General features: G+C 37.7%; 1 protein-coding gene across 2 annotated transcripts in view; it reads right to left on the minus strand.

Annotated features, from left to right (window-relative positions):
* The window catches only part of SS4 (starch synthase 4), a 436,038-nt gene that overhangs the window by 202,067 nt on the left and 207,889 nt on the right, over positions 1-26,082 (minus strand). For both annotated transcript variants that reach the window (XR_016266556.1, XM_089458023.1), the window contains exon 11: positions 18,404-18,613. Coding sequence is in view for 1 of the 2 variants with exons in the window: in XM_089458023.1 (XP_089314149.1) it covers positions 18,404-18,613 (210 nt within the window). In the remaining variant the exon portion in view is untranslated. The remainder of the gene's footprint in view (positions 1-18,403; positions 18,614-26,082) is intronic.

Here is a 26,082-nt window from a genome sequence, read left to right on the forward strand (position 1 = left end):
CTCTCTCTTTTGCTAAGGTTTTATCATAAACCCTAGACTACATTAGAAACTCAATCAAGATATCAGTCTCATTGTTTCTAGGGCTTCGATATTAATTTCAAAGATATGTGACAATCTCTACTATAATTTATTGCAAACCCTAGATTTTAATTTTGATACACAAAGCCTTTAGATATCAGTTACTCAATCAAAAAAGAACCCTATTATGCATCTAATGTTTCCACAATGTTTACACTTTACTAAGGGTTGATGCAAACCCTAGACTAAATCATATTGGAAACAATATCATCATATCCTAGAATATCAATCTCTACAAGGGCTTTGCTACAAACCCTAGAATTTACATGAGCAACAACAATTAGGTTAGCATACTCGTATATACATATCTAGGACACAAACATTAATACATCAAAGTTAGATATACAACAATTTATTCAGACTAGGGTTTAGGTCATACAAACGAATATACACCTAGGGATTTATCTTTAAAGTCTTATTATAGACATTACAAGGGTTTTGATCATAAACCCTAATTTACAAAACCCTAAAAGTCTAGGGTTTCATTAAAACATTAACAGCAAACCCTAAAGGACTAGGGTTTCTATTATAACAATCCCAAGACTCTAAACATCAAGAGAATGGGATTTCTAGACTTCAGCATTAACCCAAGTAGATTAGGGTTTCATAAATATAGGCATACTTATAGATAACCTTTTAGGGTTCCATACGAATGATCAAAATATAATGAGGGTAGATTCAATCTAATGATTAATTGCCCAAACAAGAATCTCTTACGATACAAACCCCTTAGACATAACGATGTTAGTAATGTAACACAAATTTCAAAACATAATGAACGTACCTTTTATATTAAGAGAACTTTATAACAAAGTGTATAGTCTAAGACGTACCTTGAGATGTTTCGTAACAAACCTTGTAGGGATTCCTTGAAGTGCTCTCTTTGAATTAAGCCATGATCTTTTATACTTGCAATAAATACTTCCAAGCAAAACATGTGATACCAAGAACATGATGTTAATTTTCAATCTAGATTTTCAACAATGAAGGATGGAATCCTAGGATAAACCCTAGATATAAAAAATCAAGTTATCTTTTCTTTCAATCAATACTAGGGATTTACTTGACACCCTAGATTACCTACAAACCCTAGAAGATAAGGATTAAGGTTTCTATATGACAAGTGTTTTTCATATGTCACCTAGGGATTATGGTCTTTACCCTAGATTAACTTAAACAAGGATTTTTATATGGATCATCTAGGGTTTTATAATATTAGATACATTGAAGTCCTTCAAGTCCTAGAAACTCATAAATATACGTACCTCATGTTTACATACCTTTGATTTGATGATCCATTAGACTTGTTGCATATACATTTGTTAAGTAAGGAATAGTGACAACACTTACTTGATTTCTTCGAGTTGGTTCCTAGAGCGTTGAATGCCCTTTATTTGAGGAAACTTCAAGATCGGATCTTGTTTATATTTTGGATGTGCCTAGGATGACTGTCCTTTTCGGTTACCAAGATCAATCTCAGATTTATGCTTTTGAATATATATCTATATGATAGTCTTTATAAGAGAAGAGATCTCTTTTGTTATGACAATCTCTGAGTTTGGTTTCTTGTCATACTTATCTAGATATATACTCGACTTCCAAGGTCAACTTTCTATATCATTGTCGAGGTTCAAACTTTGTATTTGCATACTTTTGAACAGAGGATCTTTTATCTCCCAATATATTATTGTATAGCTTGCTTCTTTGATGACTGATGATGATATATTCACAAGTTTTGTAGCATAGAGAAAAACTCTTAAACGATGACTTCAGACTATTTAGAGGAGCCTTACACCTTCGCTTTCTTCTTCAAATAACTTGGTTTTTCATGGACTCCTTAATTAACCATTCAATCCTTCAAACACAAGTTTTATGTCTTCGCTCCTTTTTGTATAGATCTGCAGTTATAGGTATTGTGATTAGGATTATTAGGGGAGCCTGAAATATCCGTTATTAATTCCTTAAGGAACTCGACCTTGGGTATTTAGATTCTTCTAAATAGATTGTAGATGATTCTTTCAACTTCCTGCAATTTTCATGATATTGAAACCCATCTTCAAACAACTTGCCAGGGAGTAACCTTTTTCTTCCAAGACTACTTTTCCTTCTTGCCAACAAGGTGATATTCAACCTTCTTTCACCATAGCTCTGATACCATGTTGAGAAATCCATTAGGGTGGCAACATGGGTGTTTATTTCTCTTATTATGACATTATCCTATGATGTTTCATTATTATTCTTCAATTTATCTTGTTCTTATCATCAAGACAAATGCCAATCAATAAACAGAGGAAGACACAAGATGTAGGCACACAGCCAGGGCAAAACCCCTAGGTAGAGGAAAACCCAGTTAAGAACTCTTCCTTCAGTAGATTAAAAAAAAATGAGATTACCAAGACCTTTATAACCTAGACCAAAGACTTCTTCCATCCATAAAGTCAATCCTGTTATATCATGCTTCAATTTTGAGTCCTATATTCAATATTTTGTTCTTCAATCTATACTTAACAATAAGATAACACAGTGTTGCAATCCTTGACAAACTTTGGTACTATGCTTCAATCTTGCAATGGTGTCATACTTCGGTCCTGTGTAAGCTAAATTACACTTCGGTCCTATGGCAGCCTATTCATGCTTTGATCCTGTGGCAAACCTAATCAAGTTTCGGTCCTATGGCAACTTAATCTTGCTTCGGTCTTGTGGCAGCGCTTAACCATACTTCGATCGTATGGAAGCCTATTCAAGCTTTGATCCTGTGGCATCCCTTATCAAGCTTTGGTCTTGTGGCCGGTTGGTCTTGCTTCGGTCCTGTGGCAACCCTTAACAATACTTCGATCATGTGATCCTGTGGCAGCCTATTCATGCTTCGATTCTGTAGTGGATTAGATGTCTCAACCTGCAACCTCTGAATTATCCTTTTCTGAAATCAACCGAACTTGTTTTTCTGCCTCTTTTTGTTGAGCGGAGTTCTCATGTATATTTATAGTTGTTTCCCACTATAAAATGAGTCGACGTGAGTTTATTTGTGAAGCCGACTTGCAAGGTGACTTGATAGAGCAAGCTTTTGACATGACAAAATAGATTTTGACTTTGACTTAAAACCCTAAAAGACTACAACAGGGGCAGGACCTATGATAATTGACCCAAGCATGAAATTCATGCTTTAATAAGTCAATTAATAATAATAAAGATTTATTTTTGACAAATATATTACATTATGACTCAAGTACAATTTTGAAGACCAACACTAGTTACATTATTCAACACTTCCAGCTACCTTTCTTGTTCACCTTAGCTTTAAAACCATGTTGGAAAATGGAAAGTGAAAACTATTAATCTTATTTTCCTTAACATTGATATTTGCTTGCGTATCTTATTTATCTTTGTTATGTTCTTTAGTTAGATCTTTTCATCAAATAATATCAAGAACAGTAATAGCAACAATAGAGGACACAGATATTAGGCTCTCATCCAGGGCAAAACCCCTCCAAGGGAAAACCCCGAAACTCTTCTCTTTTTAGAATCTGCATCAAATGAGATACAAAGGCCCAAACCCTAGACCAAGTCCTTCTCCTAGTACCAAGTCAACCCTTCTTCAAGTCCTTCCTTGATTCTAAACCAAACAGCTACACACTGCAACTTCGACCTGCCAGCTTCGACCCTGCAATTTCGGTCTTGCAACTTCCAAGGAAACCCTAGGTCAACCTCCTCTTGAGACCTTTCTAGAGCAAGGCAGTTCCTCCTAAGGTCAATGAGGTTTAGAGAGAGTATCCTTCCTTCCATCTACAAGATGTTGCACTTCGTCCTACTACAACTCGGTCCTACGATTTCAACCTCTTCCTACAGCCCAAAAACCCTAGAATTTTGCACATGTGAGAGAGATAGAGCCCAAAACAAGATACTTTCATCCTTTCTTCTCCCAAACCTTCGTTCTCCTTTTCTGCTTCTCCCAACTACAGATCGAACTTCTTGTGATATTGAATTTATGGAGTGAGTGCGTCCAAATCAAGTCGAATTGCTTCATTATGTAGCCTTATCAAGGGATCGAATTCCCTCGTTTAGGCCGACTTATAACTATTAGGGTCGACTTGTACTTTTGGAGTTTCCCGCACTTTCTAGACTCAAAATAATTCTTTTTGACAATTACATTTGCCCGGAAGGATCTTATAAACATGATGTTGACTCCTTTGACTAATGATAATAAATCCTAAAACCTAACAAACCCTAGAAGCACGAAGAACATGCTTTTACCTAGAAGATAAACAATAATGAGCACGAAACCCATGCATTAATAATAATAACTTTTTCTTTTCTTCTCTTGTTTGTTACATAGGATACATATTGAAATAAGTACAACAATTATCAAGACCGAAACTAGTTACATTTCTCAACAACATGGAGCTCTACGTATGGATGACATTAGCCTTTTTAGGCCCTATGGCTCACACGTGTGGACAAAGCATTTCCTTTGTGTTTAAGCTCGTGGTTTAGCTTGTAACACAATACAGCGTTATGACCTTACTTGTTTTCCTAGGGGCTTTTAGGCTAATTAGACATTGTTTCCCCTCATATAAATTGAGGAGAAGATCACTATTTATAATCACCATCACTTGTGAATTCGGCTCTCTTCTTGAGCATTTCAACTAGTTTCCTATTGGAGAGATGTGATCTATGGAGTGCAATTTGTCTTGGAGATATTGTCTTGTCTTTGGATATGTCATCTTGGATTAATGATTGGATTGTTCATGCATAGTGTTGTAAGTTCTCTTTTATTGAAAATTTCTGATTTCATGTCTAAGGTATGGAATGAATTGGTGATCTAGGTTAAATTTTATGCCCTAATCTTGTTGAAAATCAATTTTATGGAACCTAGGTCATATTATTGCATGCATTACTCATAGTATGATATGTGAATGGCAATCTCCTTGGTGATTTTACATTAGCTCTCCCAAGAGACTTTCAATCCCTCACAAAGGTAATAGCTAGGGTTTTGATGCTAGGGCATCAAAATATCCTTACTCCTTTGCAAGTTTTAGCCAACCTTAAGAGCTCATAGACTCCATCAACCCCAGGAAAAGGAACTGGCCATCCTTTGTTGGTGATCAAATCATAATTTGTCAACAAACTTTTCTTCTTCTTTCTCCTTACCTAATTCGGCACTCTTAAGGTCAGGCAACTAACTAGGGCATATAGCGAATTAGATAGGAAGGGGAATTTTCGGATTTGGAGAGCCTAAATATCAAGGGTAGGGTGATTACCACAAAATCACTCACTTTGGTAGGCATTCACTCTAATTTTATCCATAAATTGTCTTGCCCTAGTTGCTTGCCCTTGGGTAAACCCTAGTTTGGTTTTAGCTTCACCTTGAGGGCTTATTGGAGGGTTTCATATGTTCATAACCTTGCTGAAATACATTGTGGGAAACCCTTTCTCCACACCTTGACCTTTGGCCATCCCAACTCTCAACCTACTAATGAAGCCCTAGGTCTTTCGTTGTATAAATTTGGCCTCTCTAAGGAAAGTGAATTGCCTTCACTCATTGATTGGAGCCTTGTACTTCAGTTGTCTCTTTCCCTTAGCAGCATGTTTACCCACCACTTGTGGGTGACCCCATAGGAGAATTGTTTCTCATAGATTTGTCTTCGACTGGTAGCCAACAACCATGCCAACCACCAGTGTAGCTGATATTGTGCCAGTTGATCTCTGCTCCCTGAGCCAGTCATATGTCTGCTCGTCCATCTGTCGAGAGCATATCTTTGAAGGTGGGCCATCCAATCCTAAATGTATGTCTTTCATTCTACAATCGGATGGTTATGCTTGTTTTTCCTTAGGCGCACTTGGGTAGGGATTATTGGGTGACTTGGAAGAAGGAAGGGTTTCAACTGTAGTCATGTTCCCTCACCTTAAATGGGGGGTTAATCCTCAACCCTAGTCCCATGGGATCTCCCCAATTGACTTATAGCTTCAGGATGGGCACTACTTGGGAAACCCCGATTTTGGTAGTGTGGTCTCATTTTCCCATTCCACATTATTCACTCCCCTTCGCACATTACATGCCCTATTTTATCATCTTCCCTCTTTGGGACCACAAGGTTCTGGTACTCCCCTCCCCTTGTCCACATGTTTAGGTTGGGCCTGGAATGTTGCACCAGAGGTTGATGCAGCTTAAAAAAAAACAGATAAAAGCATATCATGGCCACATACAAAACGAATAATACCACAAAATGCAAAAGATGGCCAAGACAATAAAATTTAGCACGTGGGCAAAATCCAAGCATGAGTTCTACCCCTTATCATTATGGTTGTCACCTTGGTTCCTAGGACCCCTTTGAGCACCCCTTGCATCATTAAGGAAGTCCAAACCCTTGGTGGGCAATGCACTGCCCCACCTTACAGGGGTAATCACCGCTATATCATACACAACATGCTCTCATCCCCAGGAGCCTTGGGCAGTATAATAAAAGAAAAATCAAAAAAAGGCAAAAGGCAAATGTAAAGGGTGGAAAAAAAAAGGTCAGGGTAACTCATGTACCATGATTGCTCCCTCCTACATTCTTACACCCAAATATGTGGACATCCCTCATCATTACCACCCTTGAGCCCGTGGCATTTGAACTTGAGACCCTTATGTCCCAATCCACTTCGTCATTATCCACATGACACCTACCACTTGAAAGATGTACCTTGGACATGTCTTTCCCTTTAGGGGTTGGGAACACCTAATAGGGTTTATTAGCTACTCCTACATAGGGAGGTAACACCATTACATGCTCAAAGCCCTAAATTTGGAAAAGAAACCCATTATGAAGTCTCCTTTGTGCCCTTGAAAAACAAGCTTGTTTCACTTAGATGCACTAATAAAGTATTGTACCTGAGGTTGAGGAGAAGCATTGGATCTTATGCATAATTGGCAGGCGGTTTCGTCATGGTTTGGGCAACTTAACTGGGGCCCAAACCCACCAGAGGATCATATTGACACTTGTAGGGAATGCATTGAGATCCATGGGACTTCGTCATGTTATATAGCATTGTCTCATCTTATGGTCGCCCTCAACACCTACACCAGCGTTTCATTGCCCCACATTATATGCGAGATGATGCACTTGGACCAGCAATGCCCCCAACCGACTTAGCAGTATATACAGGTATTAGCAGCTGATCTGAGGCCCAAAGGAGGTTTGTATCATCCTTGAGACATGGGAGGGCAAGCACCATATTTTGTGACCTCATTTGGAGCAATCTACATGCTTATTTTTCATCAAGAGACCCATGAGACCATTACTTGTGTGCCCCAGAGCCACTTTGGAGCACCACATGATCATTTTGTTATGAATATAATTCATATAAAAATAATAAATTTAAATATAAATATAATGATAATAAATAATAATTAATTAACTAATAGTTAGTTAGTTAGTAATAAAGAGGCATGTCTTAAAGACATGAACATTCATGAAAGGGCACCTGCCTAGGTATATAAGTGGGCCCTCATTGTAATCATTACACACATCCTTTTGTACACTCAACAATTCTTATATACAATTACTACTTGTCCTATGATGGATATTTACATATTTGAGTTCTTCTGAATTATTCCGCTGCATCTACGAACCTTGTTCGTTACATTGTTATCAGAGCACTCCTCTGAGTATATGAACTTTGTTCGTTACATTGGTATCAGAGTCACGTTCTCCGATCCCCACCCTTGGCCATTAAAGTCTTCGTCAACAAAGTTGTCATCGCGATCAAGCGTTTCGCTACATAATTTGGAGGTTCTCCATTTCGCCAGATTCGTCGTTTAGGCCTTTGGCCATTTAAAAAAATATATATATAAATATATATATATATATATAGGTGAAAAAGAAAAAGAAGCAAAAAAAAAAGTTGAAAAAAACAATATAAGTAAAAAAAATTATATATAAAAAAGTGTTAAAAAATATTTTATATTTAATATATATATGTGTGTCAAAAAAATCAAAATTAAAAATTAAATAAAAGATTTTATTTAAAAAAAAAACATTGTTTGCATTGTCAACTTACCTGCGCTCCGAACAATGACCAGCGACACAGTCAGCCGCTATAAGCAACCACAACTACAACCATTGTCGTTGCACACCTAGGTTGCCCGTGGAACACTCTAACACCACTGCCACTGGAGTCGTTGACCAACTAGTACTGTCCCCTGACGGGTCGCCTCCACCTATGAATACCGCAGCAATCCACCAGTTGTTTGACTCTGGAATTACCCAGCAGACCTCGTTCCTCAACGATCCGACGCCGCCTAGCCTAAACGTTGCACCCATTTGACCATCGTCCACAATTTTACCCGTTTCTTGTAAACATTCTGCCACCACCGCTGAATATCTCACTGTGTTGCATCCAATCACAGTCGTGTTACCTTCACTCGCCAATCATTTTTTTTTCAGCCACTATCACCAGCTAATTCATTCAACTTTGTCTACACACCTTGTCACCATTATCCCTATTCGTTGCTAACCTCGTAATCCCTATTGTTGGCGTGCATCTAATCATCATTGACCGCTACCTACCTTGCACTATTCGTTTCTTGCGTCCTTGTCACTCTGTCATGCCCCTCATCCCAACTTCATAATTAAACACAAACCTCAATTTTCCTAGGCTTAGAATAAATAAAATAAGAAAAATACGCGTCAAAATATAAATGAATGGTCGTGCCCACTCATATAACTTATAAATCATTTTATAAGGAAAAAAGCAAGAGAGGTTCGAAGGGATTCAAGTTTTTAACAACAATTAAGTTACTTGAATAATTATAGGGCTTAAGTTATTAGAAGAGGGATTATATAGATAAAATTATTATAGATTAATGATTATATATTAATTATTGTATATATATATATATATATTACTTTTAAACTAATAAATTCCTAAATGTTATTATTAAATAGCTTATTATTAATTAAAGAAGGTGTCATATTGGAATTGTGCTATATGATTATAGCCCACTAAAACCTTAAGTAATTATCAAATTACTTATTAAATCAAAGGTTTTTTTAGTGGTAAAGAGATATATTGCAAAAAGGAAAAGAAAAAAATTATATATACATTGGAAGGTTTATTAAAAAAAGGAGTTTAAAGTACAAAAGAATTATTAAAAAAAATAGATATTTAAGAGCCAATTATCATTGACGTAAAAATATCTACAAAGCAAAGAAGGGGGGAAGATGAGTTCCACACAACAATGATTATTTTGGACTAAATGTCCATTTTGTCTAAACAAAATTGGATATACATAGATTCAAAAAAATTGCATTTTAAGTTGTCCAATGTGTGGAAGATTATTTAGTACCGAATATCGTCAAGGTAATACATGGACACAAATAAAAAGATTAGAGAAAGAATGCGCAGAACTTGAAAAAAAAAATGCATCGGAAAATAAATATAAAGATCTCGAAGACATATTTTACAATAAGTCAAAATAAAAGGACGAGGAAATTTTGTGCCTAAGGGACAATAATCAAAAATTACTTGAACAGATCAAGAAGTCCAAGGTTAAGAAGCAAATATTAAAGCAAAAAAATGAAAATTCTAAAAAGAAATTCAACGAGAATATATCAAAGAAGGAAGAAGAAAAATTGCACTTAAAAACCCTTAATCAAATGCTATTAGAGAAAATTAAAAGTATAAAAGATAAAGAGAAGAATACTAAGGACAAAGTCAATGATTCAAAAAATGATGAACTTTTACGTCTAAGGAATCATAACCAAAACCTTCTTATCCAAATTAAAAGCTTAAAAGTGACAAGAAGTCACTAAATGACAAGTTAGAACAACTTCAAGAAGTAGTATTGAAGTCTCCAATCGTTTCGATACAAGTTGAAGATAAAGGAATAAATATCGATCCAATCAATATCAAAACTCAAGAAGAAGAGAAACCTATAGAAGTTAAAACCAATTCAGATGTTGCAATTCAAACAATGGAAATTCTAGGTGATGATTCAGTAACCAACTCAACAACAACAGTACCTAAAGTAAATCGGGAAATCACCACAAAGAGATTAGGGAAAGATCAAACTGCAAGAGCTCCTTATCAACCTTTGAATCACAAAAGCGGACAACTAAGTCAGTCTACATATTTGAACCATTCAAAACGGGAGCAACAGATTTATGTTCCAAGGAATACTGAAATTTGCAGAATCCAATCCTATGATAACAATTCACTAGAAATTTCCAGTCATCAGAAGGTTCCACAAGAGATTCATCTAGGATGCTCAGATCCATTCTTAATTCGACAATTTAGTTTATCACTCAGTGGATCATATTGTCTTATTTCAACGAAGATGAAAGTTCTGAAACGAGAAGATATTCAAAACGGGAAAAGAGATTCGGCCCTTTCATCAGTAAGCTTTAAAGACAAAGCTTTTTGAAGAGGGGCAATGTTATGAATATAATTCATATAAAAATAATAAATGTAAATATAATAATAATTAATTAACTAATAGATAGTTAGTTAGTAATAAAGAGGCATGTCTTAGAGACATGACCATTCATGAAAGGTCTCATGCCTAGGTATATAAGTGGGCCCTCATTGTAATTATTACACACATCCTTTTGTACAATCAACAATTCTTATATACAATTACTATTTTTTCTACGATGGATACTTTCATATTTCAGTTCTTCTGAATTATTCTGCAGTGTATACGAACCTTTTCATTACACATTTACATAGAGATTAAGGGACCAACCCCTTGACCATCATTCATGGAGCCCTCTGATTCATTATGGCACCTTGAGAACTCAACTCGTCCTTCCAACGGCCCTTCTACACCACGATTTCATCATTTCGGCTCACTTATGGATGCCTTCTTTATCACTTTATGAGCTACTTGGTGGGCTTGTCACTAAGGACTTGTTATTTTCACATTATTTTATAATTGTAGGGGTTATTCGACTAATTCGAATTAGATAGAGGATCATATAAAAAGAGATCTCTCCCATTGTGAGAGATCATGATCATCACTTGGATCTCTCTTGTAAAAAGACTTTGCACTTTTACTTGGCTGCAATTGGAGACTTCTATTGATGCATTTCTTTTCATTTTTTGGAGATCATGTGGAGGGAAAATTTTGTCGAGTCTTATACAAGTCTTATATGGGTCATTCCTGAGTATTATACAGGTTGTTGAGTCAATAGCCAAACAAGTCTTATACAAGTACAAGTCGTGCAACATTGCTTTTGTCATCTTGTAAGTGTTATTTTGAAGATTTTTTTGGAATAATGTCTAATGTGTGGAATTATCGCAACTAGCTAAACCTCTTGTGCCCAATGTTGCGAAATCGTGATCGGGATCAAATCGGAAAGGGTAAAAATTAGCAAAACATCAGCAAAAATTAAAAAATACAAAAAAATCATTTTTCAATTTTTTTAGTATCTAAAGCATCCACGATTTTTACAATTTTTTGCGATAATTACGATTTAATCACAATTTTTTGACTATTTTTGTGATTTTTACGATTTTATCGCGATTTTTTCATTAAAAAAAAATCAACGATAACATCAGCCAATTAAGTCACCACGTGGAAAAAATCGTGATTTAATCGCAATTTTCACAACGCTGCTTGTGCCATAATTTATTGAATATCATTCTGAAAGATTGTTTGGTTGTAGATTGCACATGTTCCTAGTGGATGGGATTTCATTCTTCTTCCATGAAAAGCCATAGATATTGAATGGCAATAGATAAATGTTCCTAGTGGATGGGATTTTGTTCTTCTTCCATGAAAAGCCATAGATATTGTGCAGGTAATTGTTGAAGAGTGGTTAGTAGCACATCATTCTTTGACCTCCTTGAAGAAGAATTTGGCAAATATTTAATCATCATAGACTCGATAGCCCAGAGAATAAGCACTGGTCCAAGCAAAATTAGTAATCAACCTTTTTTCCCTTCTCTATTTCTTCTCTTCAAAAATTTCAGCCCTGTTGACCCCTACCGCCTACACCTACCTACAAGTCAGCGAGAAAAGCCTTCAACCCCACAAGGTGGTTGGTGGCAAGGAACTCAGAGAAGGGGCTGTCATACTAAATTCCTTCTCTCTCCGTTTAAGCTATCTCCTAGGTTAGCTAAGGGGGTGGTCCCTAATGAAAAGTTAAGTTAAAAAAAGATGTGAGTTTCTAGGAGAATTGTTAGAGTTAAATAGATTATTTCTTTAAGATTTATAAGCAAAAAGTAATATGAGCAATAACCATCATAAGATAACCATGAAATACACAAACAACCAGTGCCTTCCAAGTACTTGCTCTTTAAGAAATGAAATTGTATTTTGCTTAAAACAAAAGTAGAATGTTTCAAAAATTGAAAGCGAAGCAATCCTGAAATGGAGACAAAGATGACATGAAATAGTCAAAATGATAATCTACAATTAGTGTACAAGAACTAGATCAAGACATGCAAGTAGAACTCCATACTTGTCTAGTTAAAACAATGCTCTAGGTAGCAAATAAAATCCTTGAAAGCATAAGATATTGATCAAGAAACATATTTAATTTAAATTTATGTGATCTTAGTAGGCTAGAGGAAAGGAAACTCCCTCTTTCAAAATCGTTTGATGAGATCCTTGAGGCAAACCGATTGGGTCCTTCTATTCCTGATCTTGGGAGTTAGTTCGTCTATTGGAGAGCTACCCCACGCCCAAGTAAATCCTTCAACCAAATCTAAAGATCTCTACACACTTGGTAAAAAATGTCAGCAATCATAAGGGATTAGATTATACAAGGGAGGAGAAGGCTAGAGATTTCACCAAAAATCTTCTAGTTCTCCTCTTCTTAGAGTATTTCTCTAACCCAAAAACCATACAAGATAGCTTGCATATGTTAATCCAAACAAGTGGCAAAATGATAACTAGAATAATCCAACATACGTGTAAAATGTAAAGCACAAAAATTGAAATAACATCACCTCAAGAAATGGAAGGAGAACACCAACACAATAGTACCCCAAAGTCTCTTTTATTATATGAAAGATGAATACAAAATTCAGCAGAGTCTCTGCAAGCCCAACAGCTCATTCTATGATGCAATATGAGAGCTCAAGACTCATATAAATAAGAAAATGGGAGATGATCCCAAGGAAAATTCTAATGACAAGTGAAGATGGATTGACAATCCCAATGTAGAAAATCAAATCACAAGTGGCAAGATGACTGGCTGTAGGTGGCAACCTTGACTCCTTGAGTGTGCATCGAATATCTTCAAATCTGCTGTAGGTGGCATCAAAATGGGCAGTGTATCCCTTTGCTGGCCTGTGCATGCATCTTATTTTTGCCAAGTGTGAAATCTGTGGAAATGAATGGGAGCAATATCCCACTCAATTAGCCATAAATCAAATACAACGATCATGTGCCCCACGTGTACCAAACCACTGCCAATCAGATCTGTGTTATCATCAACATATGGCTGCCTCTAACTGCTGTGTATAGGCTATAGTTGAGTACTGTGTGTAGGCTGGCAAGTATGCCTTGCATGTGAGTTGGACTGAGCTTTGAAAACAGGCTGCGTATCTTCTTAGTGGAGTTAACTGCAAATTGTTCCAACGAATAGGGGACAAGCTTCTGTCCTATGTGTCAGAGCTATCCCAACTAAATCTGATATCAAAATGAGTTGCGTACCTTTTCAATGGACTACCAATTGAGTGGAGTTTAGTGGGGAACAAGTGGGAGACAAGGTCCGTCCAATGTGGCAGTCTTGTTCCCACTTTCCTTTTACAAATCCATAAACTGATTTTAAGTGCCTTTTTTATGATTCGTGGGCCTCCTTGACTGATTTGTTGACTTGAGCTCCAATGTGGATGCCATGTCACACCTTTTGTCCCCCACTAATTTTGTTAAAATTTCAACTTTATAATATGCCTTGCACTTTAATTCCAGCATGTTTAAATTAACTCCAAAGTAAATTTTTAGTCATACATAGCATTTCATGCAACCAACATGATACTATAGACTTGGCATATTGACTTTGACTTGTACCTTCTGTGGTGGGCCCCACATGGCTGCCACATCATCTCTTGCTTCTACACAGTTTCCATGTCAAAATTTGACTTATTTAGACTTTGGAAAAATTTATAAATTTTTCCAATTATTCATTTTTTTGAATTTTTTCCTCACTTTTGCTACTGCCATTTGAAAAATTGGCTTTTGAGGGACTATATATCATTTTTTGACCACCGAAGTGGGTCCTAGGATAATGTTGGGCCTCTGAGGATGAATTTCGAGTAGTCACACACCACAGACATTTCCTATGACCACTAATTTATACCATTACATTGAAAATAATTAAAAAATCTCGTTTTGTAGGAAATTTTTAATTATTAAAAAATCCTACTTAGACCTAGCCAAATTCCACAAAGTTTTTTGTGTGATCTAATATGGTAATATACATCGACTCTAGACACTAAGATGTGTTAGGGGCTCAACCTTCAAACCGTCACCCCTGTTTTGGGGTTAAAGTGAGTGAAAAACCCAGAAAATTATCTGCCTCTGAAAAAGAAAGGATAATTAACCAAATAAAAAAGACACTCCAAGGTGTACTCGTTTGTTGATCGAGTCCCAACATCGTAGGTCTGTTACAGACTCAAAAAATCATCATTACTAGTATCACTTATTACAATTCCCCGCAGGGTGTGGAATCTGGGTACAAGAAAGATGATGAGAAGATAGAAGTAGAGTTAAAAAACTCTGACTCTGTTCACTGATGATATCTGATGGTACAAGTGTCCTCTAGATCATCCTTGGGCACAGAGTCTTTATATAATCATCAGGTGCCACTTTAGTGGTCAACATGCCCCTTTTCCTAGATGGCCTAGCTAAGGCACCGCACGAAATTCTTTGGAGGGTAATTTTTTGAAATCCACTTGGATAGAAACCTATGTTGGTGTCTCCTCTAGAGGATCTTAAAGTTTGGTGGAATTCTCACAGTTAGATCTCCGGAAATATTATGCCATAGGTGTGCCCTTGAAAGGAAGCCTAGTTGGTTTTCCTTGGATAAGGTGGTCTTATTGAGAGTCCTATGAACATAATATTCAGAGGAATAAATCTTACTAGACCCATTATTCTGTCTTACCTTAACCTAGTGAATACTTTGGAGGAATTTCTTCCCACGCATATCCTAAAAACCATAGGTCTAGCATAAGCCCTAATTAGGTCGCTCAAGGATAGTGAAAGCCTATTCAAGGTGTCTAATCATCTTACAAAGCTTCTGAGAGGTCCTATATCATCTTGGAAGTCTTGATCTTAAGTATACTCATCATCATTGAATATCACAAACCCTAAGTCTAGATTTTCCTCCTACGTCTTTCTCGGAGAGCCTTAGCTTCATTGAAGCATTGAGCCCTTATTGAGTCTCTCCTTGAATGGGCCTTGGGAATCACATCATACCTTGTCATTAACCCTATCATCACAAGTGATTTCCTTCATACCGAGACTCCTCCCATCAAATGAAAGTCCGTCAAGAGCATGGGACATTCACTGATGTGGCAGTGGGTCCTTGTCCCATTGTTGTCACTTGGTCTAATATTTGACCCATAGGTTCCCCTCCTAGGGCCCTGCTAGATTGTGTCACAACAAAGCCTATTGGTCATCTTATACCTTTATACCTAGAATATCCATCATAGGTGACCTGATACCGGAATGCCTCCCATTGGTGAAAGTCCATAAAGATCAGGGGGTTTTGGCTGTGGTGACAGTGGGTCATTACCCCATTGTTGTCACTTGGTCAAGTGACAGCATTGTAGGGTACCCCTCTCCAAGGCCTATGAGATTTTGCGGCAACAGTCCCTATATGGGCAGTGATAGCATCCTCTAATCTTATAGTATGGGGGAACCTAAAAGAGAGGGGCACCTCTGTCTCCAACTCTTGTAGGTGCCACATCTAACGGATCTTATCGGACTATGGTATATGGTGGTTTGTATCAATTTGGAGTCAATGACAACCGACCAAGAGTTGTCCCAAATGGATCTTAGGCAAGGGCATTCAATGCTTGCACATATAAGGGCAACAGACAATGATGACGTCCATAGCTCCAAAAACAACCAAAAGTTTGAATGATACAAGTGCCATGTCCAAACCCTAGGAGACTCCAACAAAAAGACTATGCATGCTCAACAAATCTTCCATCCAATCCTCCATCGATGTCCATGAAAACAAGCACCCCAACTATCACACCTAAAAATTCAATGGGTAGATAAGGAAGTCACTAGGGTTAGCCCCTAAGTTGCATTGAAACGGATATGGATATGGATACAGGGTTTGAAACGGATATGGCAAATTTTCAAAAAAATTGGATACGATACAACAAGGAAACAACATATATATATATATATATATATATATATATATGAAAATAAGAGTTTCATACTACCTTTCATGTTTTAGAATCTAGATTATATATCTAAACATACATAATCATCTAAAAATACTCGGCTAGCCCGCTATGCATTGGGTGTATCTCCCTCCAGCGCCAAGTTCCAACCTCTAGTCAATGCTTGGTTAGCGCTTGGTCAACGCTAATTCCAGAATCCAACTCTAGTCTCCAAGTCGAACTTCTTAACTTCTTAACTGATAAACACACTGTCTTGGGCCTCTCTCAAGCACACCAATATTCGTGCTAGAGAATTTTTCATTGAGTATTATCGTAATTTGAGTTTTTAGGTCTCTTGTTTTTTTAATATATTGGTGTGTGTATATTTGTCGTTTCTCCGTAGTTGTTCCAGTGCAACTTAGGTTGTTAATTGAGAGAAATCCAAAGCACTTGAAAAGACTCTTCATAAACATAAATTGCTCTTACATACATGCTTACTTGAATTCTATATAACCATCACTTGCTAGTAAAAGCTAAGAAGGTTTAGTATTCAGAAATACTCAGTGGTCACCGAATTCATGTATCCTAGAGGAACCAACGTAAACAGAATACTGATAACTGGAATAGAATCAAATCAATTTGAATCATCTATGCATCAATCTGACAAGACACAAAATGTATACAAGGTTAAAGCATTGTTACATAATTTCACATAAAATAATGGCAATGACAATTTTGAAAGAGAATTTGTCTTCATATATAGGAAGGAGCATGCTAGTAGTGATGACCTTTCTCTTTTTCCATTAGCGATGTCATCAGTGGCCAGACAACACATCATATTGAACAGTGAACCTCATTATTCTTAACAAGATGGTTCCAGAATTGTGCGGTGATTCCAAAATCCAACTCCAGTCTCCAACACAGTGAGTTTAACCGTCAGGTCCTCAGTTCAAAAGATCTTGGTTCGTTCCCGGCAGTTGGCTTTCTTTGGGGTGAATCTGTTTCTAGATTTCTGGAAACGGATCCAAAAAAATATGCATCCTAAAAAACAGTTTCCAATACCGGATCCGCCGGTTTTGAATTGTTGGCACGGCTAAAAAATGTTTTCCCGACGTTTCCAGGTGGATAGTACAAGAATCGTACTTGTTTCCATTTCGAGAACAGGGAACGGCGTTTCAGGCAAAATCCCAAGCTGTTTCCGGTAACATAGGTTACTCCCTGCCAAAATGAGGGGTAACATTGGCTCCAACCCAGGGACATGTGCTCTTCTTGGGAGTGCATGAGAACCTTGGAACCTTGGAGAGTGACTACCACCTCCAGCCAAACATTATCAAAAATAAAACTAGACCAAATGCCCAAACGAGCTTATTCCTGCTACACTACTGCTCTAGCAAACTTATTATTTTCCTACCCAATTGTAACATGCGTAAATAGGGATCTGTGACAGGTAAAGGTACCCTTGCCCTACGTGCAGGTACCTAAGCAATGTAGCTATTATTACTTGCTCTTTCACATCCCATTGATATATCTATATCTTTGTCACTAGTGGACGCTAATACAATTTCTTTTTATTTCTCACACTATATGGTTGTGAACTCTGTAGCTGAATTTATTGTCTGTTTTCTTTGGCTACTTCTAGGAAGACTCTCATCAAAGTCAAATTTGAGGTTTCATAATTGCACTCACCCTGGTACCATTGAAAAATCTCAAAATTCAAAAAAGCTAACTTCAAAAACTGGACCTACAAACTCTGAATAAAATTATCTTAGTTTTGATTCAATTGGTTATAAAATATTGGCAACAGCATAAGCACCATAGACTGAACCAGTTTTGCATCTAAGACTTTAACATAACAGCTGGTACATCATACATTTCAACTACATTTATCTATTTTCTTGAAATAGAACTCTAGGAAACAACTGTGCCTCGTAAAAAAATTGAAAGAATCATTAGGAGACCCTATTTCACCCTAAAATATAGAAAAAAAGCTCACCAATGGGATCCTAGCATCAGAAACAGCTAATCCAAGGAATTTTCTCAACGCTGCTTTATTTTCTGCTTTTCCATTAAGATCATTGGCACTGTATTGGAAATCCAAAAGAGGATCAGTTGATGGGTCCCATGCCTCTGTGTCAATTCCATTTAATATTCCAAAGAATTTTTTTGAATGAGCAGCTAAAGTTAAATGAAGTCCTCTGCCACCCTGCAGAAAAGAACTACCACATTAGTTAAAGAAGTAGAAACACATAGTGTGACCAACTTTTAACAAACCATACATGTATAAATAGTCCATTACAAAAACCTGATACCAAATGAGGCAAACAAGTTTACATGTGACTATTCTAAGCCCCAAGAGAATTGTTCCATGAGTAGGACACTCAACTGATGACATGTGAAAGTTCAATACTATTACACAATATGATATGGTTCCAGGAATGGATGGAGTCTTTGCAGATTTCCCAACTGAGCATTAATATTAATTTTGATATTCAAAAATGAGAGATCAACTGTGCAATCATCAAGATTTCTGCAAGAACTTCAGGGAAAACTGTCTATATAGTTTCTGTCTATCATTTCATAAAGAACTCAAGCTTTCGGGGTAGAACTTTTCTAGGTAGTGTGCGAACATTTGATGAGGGACTACTATATTAATCTTCATACAGAAATTCAGGATATTGGTAGACAGTTTAACAAATATGAATGACGACCTAAACATAAACACAAATTCACTCCAACTTGTCTCTGCAATATAACTCCAGGTAATACTTTGGGTGCAGGTGTTGATGTGCAAGCAGCAATCTAGAATTTACATTACAGCCCTGCATAAGAATTTAATGCATAAACAGGAATGATATTTCATGAGAATTAAAAGATAGCCACATTGATCACTTACCATAGACTTATTACCCACTAAATTGCTGTACTGTATAGAAGCACTATACTAATTAACAGTGCCATAAATTAATAACAGATGTACTGTGTAGATCAATTAACAATTCTCACTGCAAAAATATTATTTTTGTAAAAAAAGAGCAATAGAATATAGGTTTTAAGAGGAAAAAATAAGTATGGGAGGGTTGACTGTCATATCCCCTTTAATTATTTTACAAATTTCGAGAATTCCTCTTCAGATTTGTTCAGAAATTTTCCACAGATAAATTTGCCATAAATTTAAATAAATTCCAATCAAAAATTTGGAGAGCCAGTAACCATAATTTTTTAAAGAAATACCACACCAAAAATTCAAGCCAATTTTATTAAATAAACTTGGAAGAAATTTACATTAATTCAGATTTGGAAACCTCACAAAAATACTCCATGCTCAATCATGGCTGTAGCTGTAATGGCTGGCAGGTCTCTAAAATTGACATGGCCTTCTTAAAGATATTTCGCTGCCCCAAGTAACTCGGCCTTTGTTATGTAATTTCCTTTGTTAGAATGATCCCTGTCTGCTGCAAATACATCAATCTCCCGAACCTTGGATTCTAACAATTCTCAATCCTCCTTCCTTGTAAAGCACCACTAAAGAACCCAAAGTGGTTCTCCCTCTTGACTAGCTAGGGTGGGTGTTTCACCACCAAAACTAGTTTTGATCCCTAGGGAGGATAGAGATTGAAGTGGAAATCCAAACATTATACCAAAAAGAAAACAGTCTTCAATTTATTACAACCACTTGCGAGGACACCAATGCTCTATAAGCACCAGCTTACAAAATTGCAAATCCAAACATTATAACAAAAAGAAAACAGTCTTCAATTTATTACAACCACTTGTGAGGACACCAATGCTCTATAAGCACCAACTTACAAAATTGCAGGCTCCAACCTGTCAAGAAGATGAGGACACCAATCCTTAGTAAGCACCAACTTACAGCTGTTGACTGTTCAAGCATCAATATTTAGGCTTAGTATCTGTCCAAAAGAAGGTCTGCCCTCCTCACAGCTTGTACTCAACACTGCTCTAGAGCTAGCACTCAGCCTCTATCTAGGATTCGATCTCCAACAAGAACTCAGCCTAGAACTTGGTTTCTAATCAAAACTTGGTCTCCAACCAAAACATACTAGAACTCGGTCTCCAACAGGGCTCTGCCTCCAACAAAGCACAACCTCCAATAGCACTCGGCCTTCTCAACAGAAACGGGGTCAACTGTAACTCAGCCTACAGCAAGCCCTCAAAAACAAACTGAAAAAACTTCTCAAAAAGTGTGTCAAAGACCTTCCTACAACTTGAGTAGGGCAGCAAATACGTCACAAAAAAACTTCTCCAACTCAGCTTCACTTCACTTCTCTCTTGAAAAGATTGCCTTCCTTCTCCTAGAATTTTGGGCCACAAACTGTCCTCACTGTTCAGAAATTATCAGACCTCTGTACAGCCTTCACAACCTAGAAACTTATGCCTGGAGCATAGTTTTAAAAAACGGCCGTTTCGAAACAGAAATGGCCGAGTTGGTCCGTTCCATTGCCCTTCGGAGTGACTCGGTACAAAAAACGGCTCGGTTGGCTAAGTCAGCCATGACTCGGCCAAGTCATTGAATGACTCGGCCGAGTCATGGCTGACTCGGCCAACTCGGCCGTTTCCCGTACTGACTCGGCCGAGTCACAAACAGCGGCCCGTAACCCACTAAAACAGCGATTTAACATTATTTTAATGAAATTTTAAGGGGTTTGCTGATTGGTTTGGACTTCAAGGTGTTTTATGAATTAGCTAAATGTTATTTGGGGTCCATTTCCCCCTCCCAAACCCTATTTAACACACTCAAATGCTCTCTACTATTGATATGCTATTCAAATGAAGTAAAAGTGACATTCTCCTTAATCTTCATTTTCATCCTTTTACTTAAATTTTTAACATTACCATGAAATGACTCAGGATGTTTGAGAGTGGTTTCGGCCTCATTGGATTTCATATGGAGAAAGTAGAATTTTAGATTTCATTCAAAATCCAGCAGACTTATCAGTTTTTCAGGATTTCAGGCTTGGAGGATTGCAATGTTTCCATTGAATTTTGTCATGTATTAGGGTATGGAACTCGTATTTAATCAAGAGCACCAATCCCTCTATGTATGTAGTAATTTACAGGGTAAGTTCCTCAGAAAGAATACCAAGAGGACACCGCTCACAACCAGATCTCAAATCAATACACCAGTATTTTTGACGTGGTTAAAACCCTCAGAGTGCAAGGAGGGAAACAGTCCACGGCCTGTCCCAACGTGGGTACAGACAATTTATTAATCAAAGAATGAAAATTTACATAAGCTTCTCTCATGCACGGATTACCCGAACAATGACCCTCCATGCGCTTTAAATAGAACTCATGGACCAATCGGGTGTCAAGCCACGGATCAAGTGTCGATAATACCGAGGTGAGATTGAACCGTCGGATCACTACATATCGTGACCGTCGGATTGTAAGTTACAATATGTACAACGGTAAAGAAAGACACTTTACCTAACTCTATACCTAACTCTAAACTAGACCAAGTTGATCTTAACTATATCCTATGTGTCGGAATATCCTAACATCCCCCCTTAAGAACAACTTGGGATAGGATTGAAGGATTTACAAATATGACACAATAGGAGAAGGAAGGAGGCACTAGAGCCTATCCCCCCTTAGTGACAACTTCCTGAACTCTAAGCATATATCGAAGTTTAGTGAACTTCGCCTCTGTGAGAGCCTTTGTGAAGATGTCTGCAATCTGATCATCTGTTGGACAATATTGTACTTCAAGAGCATGGTCATGAATGAGTTTTCTGATGAAGTGCATGTGTAGTTCGATGTGTTTGCTGCGCTGATGCTGGACTGGATCTTTGCATAGCTGAATGGCACTTTGATTATCACACCAAAGGGAGGTTGGATGCTGCTGCTCAAAGCCAAACTCTGATAGGATCTGACGAAGCCACAAGGCTTCCTTACTAGCTTCCACGGCACCACGATACTCTGCTTCTGCTGACGAAAGAGAAATGGCAGCCTGTTTCTTACAAGCCCATGTAATAGGTCCTGAACCAAGAGTGAAGACATAACCGGCAGTAGACTTCCGATCATCAGGGTCACCAGCCCAATCAGAATCAGTGAAACCAACTAACAGAGGAGCTGCTTTGGCACTGTAATGAATCCCAAACTGTACTGTACCTCGAACATAACGAAGTATTCTTTTGGCTGCTTTCCAGTGACTTTCACGGGGGTTTTGCATAAAACGAGCAACAAGGCCAACAGCAAAGGAAAGATCAGGACGAGTATGGGTTAAGTACAAGAGTTTTCCTACAAGTTGACGGTATAAGGTAGCATCAACTTCAGGAGAAGAACAAGAGACTGAAAGTTTGACTCCAGACTGAAAGGGAGAAGGGGCTGGCTTACAGTCTTCCATGTGAAAATGACGAAGAATATCACAAGCATACTTGAACTGGGAAAGGGAAATACCCTCCTTGGATTGCAAGACTTGAAGACCGAGAAAATAGTGTAAGTGTCCTAAGTCTGTCATTTCAAATTTCTTTTTAAGGATAGACTTCACATGGTTTATAAGGTTGGGATCACTACCAGTAAGGATAAGATCATCAACATAAAGAACAAGGATGATAAGAGAGTCACCCACTTTCTTGGTGTAGACAGTATTGTCAGAATGACACCTAGAAAAGCCAGATTCTAAAAGAAAGCTATCCATTTTGGCATACCAAGCCCGAGGAGCCTGCTTGAGACCATAAAGGGATTTCTTAAGTCGACACACAAGGCTTGAGTCTGTTTGTATGAAGCCAATGGGTTGTTCCATATAGATTTCTTCCTGCAAGTCCCCATGCAAGAAGGCAGATTTAACATCCATTTGATGGACTTCCCATTTTAAAGAGGCAGCAAGGGAAAGAACAAGGCGGATAGAGTTCATTTTGGCAACAGGGGCGAAGGTTTCAGTGTAGTCAATTCCTTCAACCTGTGAAAAGCCCTTAGCAACAAGACGAGCTTTATGTTTATCAATTTTGCCATCTGGTCCATACTTGGTTCTGTAAACCCATTTACATCTTACAAGTTTTCGTCCCGTTGGTAGAGGAACAAGATCCCATGTATCATTTGTCATCAATGACTAATATTCTTCATTCATAGCTGCTTCCCAATGTGGATGGCCTGAAGCTTCTGCAAAAGTGTCAGGATCATGATTTACTGGAGCTTGAGCCAGTAAAGAAGAGGCTCTTTCAAACTGAGAACGTGTACGTCGCTGATCTGTAGGATCACCGGCAAGATCACCTGCTGCATCTCGAGTAGCACGGACCCATCTTGGAAGTTGAGGATCCTGAGAAGGTGGGGGAGGATTGTCATCCTCACTTTCATCATCTGAAGAAGAAATGTTTTCAAAAGTAGAAGAGATAGGAAGAGGTGGCACATCCGCCAGACTAGGCTCGCAGGCCGATTTATTTTCATCAAATTTTACATCTCTTCTAATGATAACATTTTTGGACTTAAATGGAATAAGTCTATAGCCTTTTACATCTTCAGAATATCCAACAAAAGTACATTTCTCACTCTTAGGTTCTAAGGCTTTATGCTTTTCATCTGGAATATGGGCCCATGCTTCACTTCCAAACACACGAAAGTGACTTACATCTGGTTTAATGGAACTCCAGGCTTCTTCTGGAGTGATATTCTCTAGAACCTTAGTAGGAGTGCGATTGATTATATAATTTGCACAATTAATTGCTTCGGCCCAAAAACTAAGACTGAGTCCTTTAGATTACAGCATACAATTAGCCATTTCCTTTAAGGTGCGATTTTTCCTTTCAGCTACACCATTTTGTTGTGGAGTGTATGGAACAGTATGTTGCATTTGAATTCCATTTTCGGTGCAAAAGTTGATGAATGCATTTTTAACATATTCTCCACCATTATCAGTTCTTAGCTTAAGAATTTGATGTCCAGATTGTTTTTCAACGAATGCTTTGAAGGCCAAAAAGGTGGTAAATACTTCGCTCTTGAGTTTTAAGAAGTATACCCAAGTGCGTCTGGAGAAATCATCAATGAAAGTTAAGAAGTACTTGCAGCCAGAGAATGAAGCAACAGGAAGAGGACCACATAAATCACTGTGCACAAGCTGTAAAGGGGCTGAGGCGTGCCAAGAGGCACGTTTGTCAAAACTGTCCCGATGATGTTTTCCGAGTACACATCCGGAACAAACACCATCTTTGCAAGATACCATAGGAAGACCTGTCACCATGTTTTCTTTACATAGATGCTGGAGGGAGCGATAGTTTAAGTGACCATACCGCTCATGCCAAAGTTTGCTCACTTCATCATTATGAGCAACAAATACTGAGGGAAGATGGGATGACCCAAAGTTGTGAAACTTATACAACCTTTTGGAATCATCAGCAAGACCAGTAGCTAGAATCTGTTTAGGATCTTTTAGATCCTTGATTACAACATCATGAGGTGAAAATTCAACAATTTTACCTTCACCTGAATGAGTTATCTGATAGACAGATAGAAGGTTGCAGGATAAGTTTGGAACACATAATACATCATTGAACTGACCATTGTCTAGATGAACAGTTCCAGTCCCTACAACATTAAGAGATCTATCATCACCAACATATATATTTTTGGTGTTACAATCATTTAAAGAAGAAAACATGGCTTGGTTTTTGGCCATGTGACAAGAGGCTCCAGAATCAATGAGCCATTCATGAGAATGAGAAGAAGAAGAAGATACATTTAATGCATAACCAGACTGAGATGATTGACGATGACATGCAGAAAATGCCGTTCCGGAAGTTGAAGTTGAAGTAGGCTCCAGATGGATGTTATGTTTCTTCATTGCGGCTTCCAAGGCTTCCATCTTCTTAAAGCATTTAGATTCTAAGTGGCCATCTCGATTACAAAAGGTACAATGTCTGTCAGTCTTCTTCCATTTGTTTTTATTGGTCTTGTCATATTGCTGAAATGATCTTTCATCTTGAGGCTGAGTTGGTTTAGGACCATTCCTTTGAGGATAAGACTTCTTAGGATTCTTTGAATTTGGTTGCTGCTGGGCGGCTAACGCTTTCGAGGAAGAGTTTCCAAGATTAAGAAGACCAAGGTGTAAGAGTTTTTCTTGTTCTCTTATTAAGGAATCACAAAAGGAGTCAAAGGAAGGGGGCTTGTAGTCTTTGCCTTGACAAATGAAAGCTTCCCTGGTAGAATGGAAAGTGGAAACAAATACAGAGTAGGCTGGTCCCAACTTAGTAAGGGTGGAATAAATAAGGTTACCATCTTCTTTCTTAACTTTAACACCTTCCAAGAGATATCTAAGGGTCTTGAATTTGGACAAGAAATCTTCAATGCAAGAAAAATTATTAGGATCCAAAGTAAGCAACTCATTCTCAAGTTGATGGGCTCTAATTTCATTTTTAATCCCAAAAACTTTAGCAAGTTTTTCTAATGCTTCATGAGGAGTTTCAATTTCTGCAATGTGGAATCTAAGATCAGGAGAAACAGACATTCCTATCAAACCACGTGCTTGATCTTGTCGATTTTCCCATTTTTCGGCCTTGTCTTCATCTTTGGGTTTCTTCTCTTGGTCTGTGGCTATTCTGAAGAGACCTTTACTTCTAAGTAAATCTCCCATGTAGGCTACCCATTGGAAGTAGTTAGTGCTGTCAAGAATGACTTGGCATGGACTTTCCATTTTTTGAAAAACAACTGAAGCTGAAG

This window comes from Pinus tabuliformis, chromosome 7, assembly GCF_031772625.1.
Source record: "Pinus tabuliformis cultivar Carrire ecotype Pingquan chromosome 7, CPIR1, whole genome shotgun sequence".
Lineage (NCBI taxonomy): Eukaryota > Viridiplantae > Streptophyta > Pinopsida > Pinales > Pinaceae > Pinus > Pinus tabuliformis.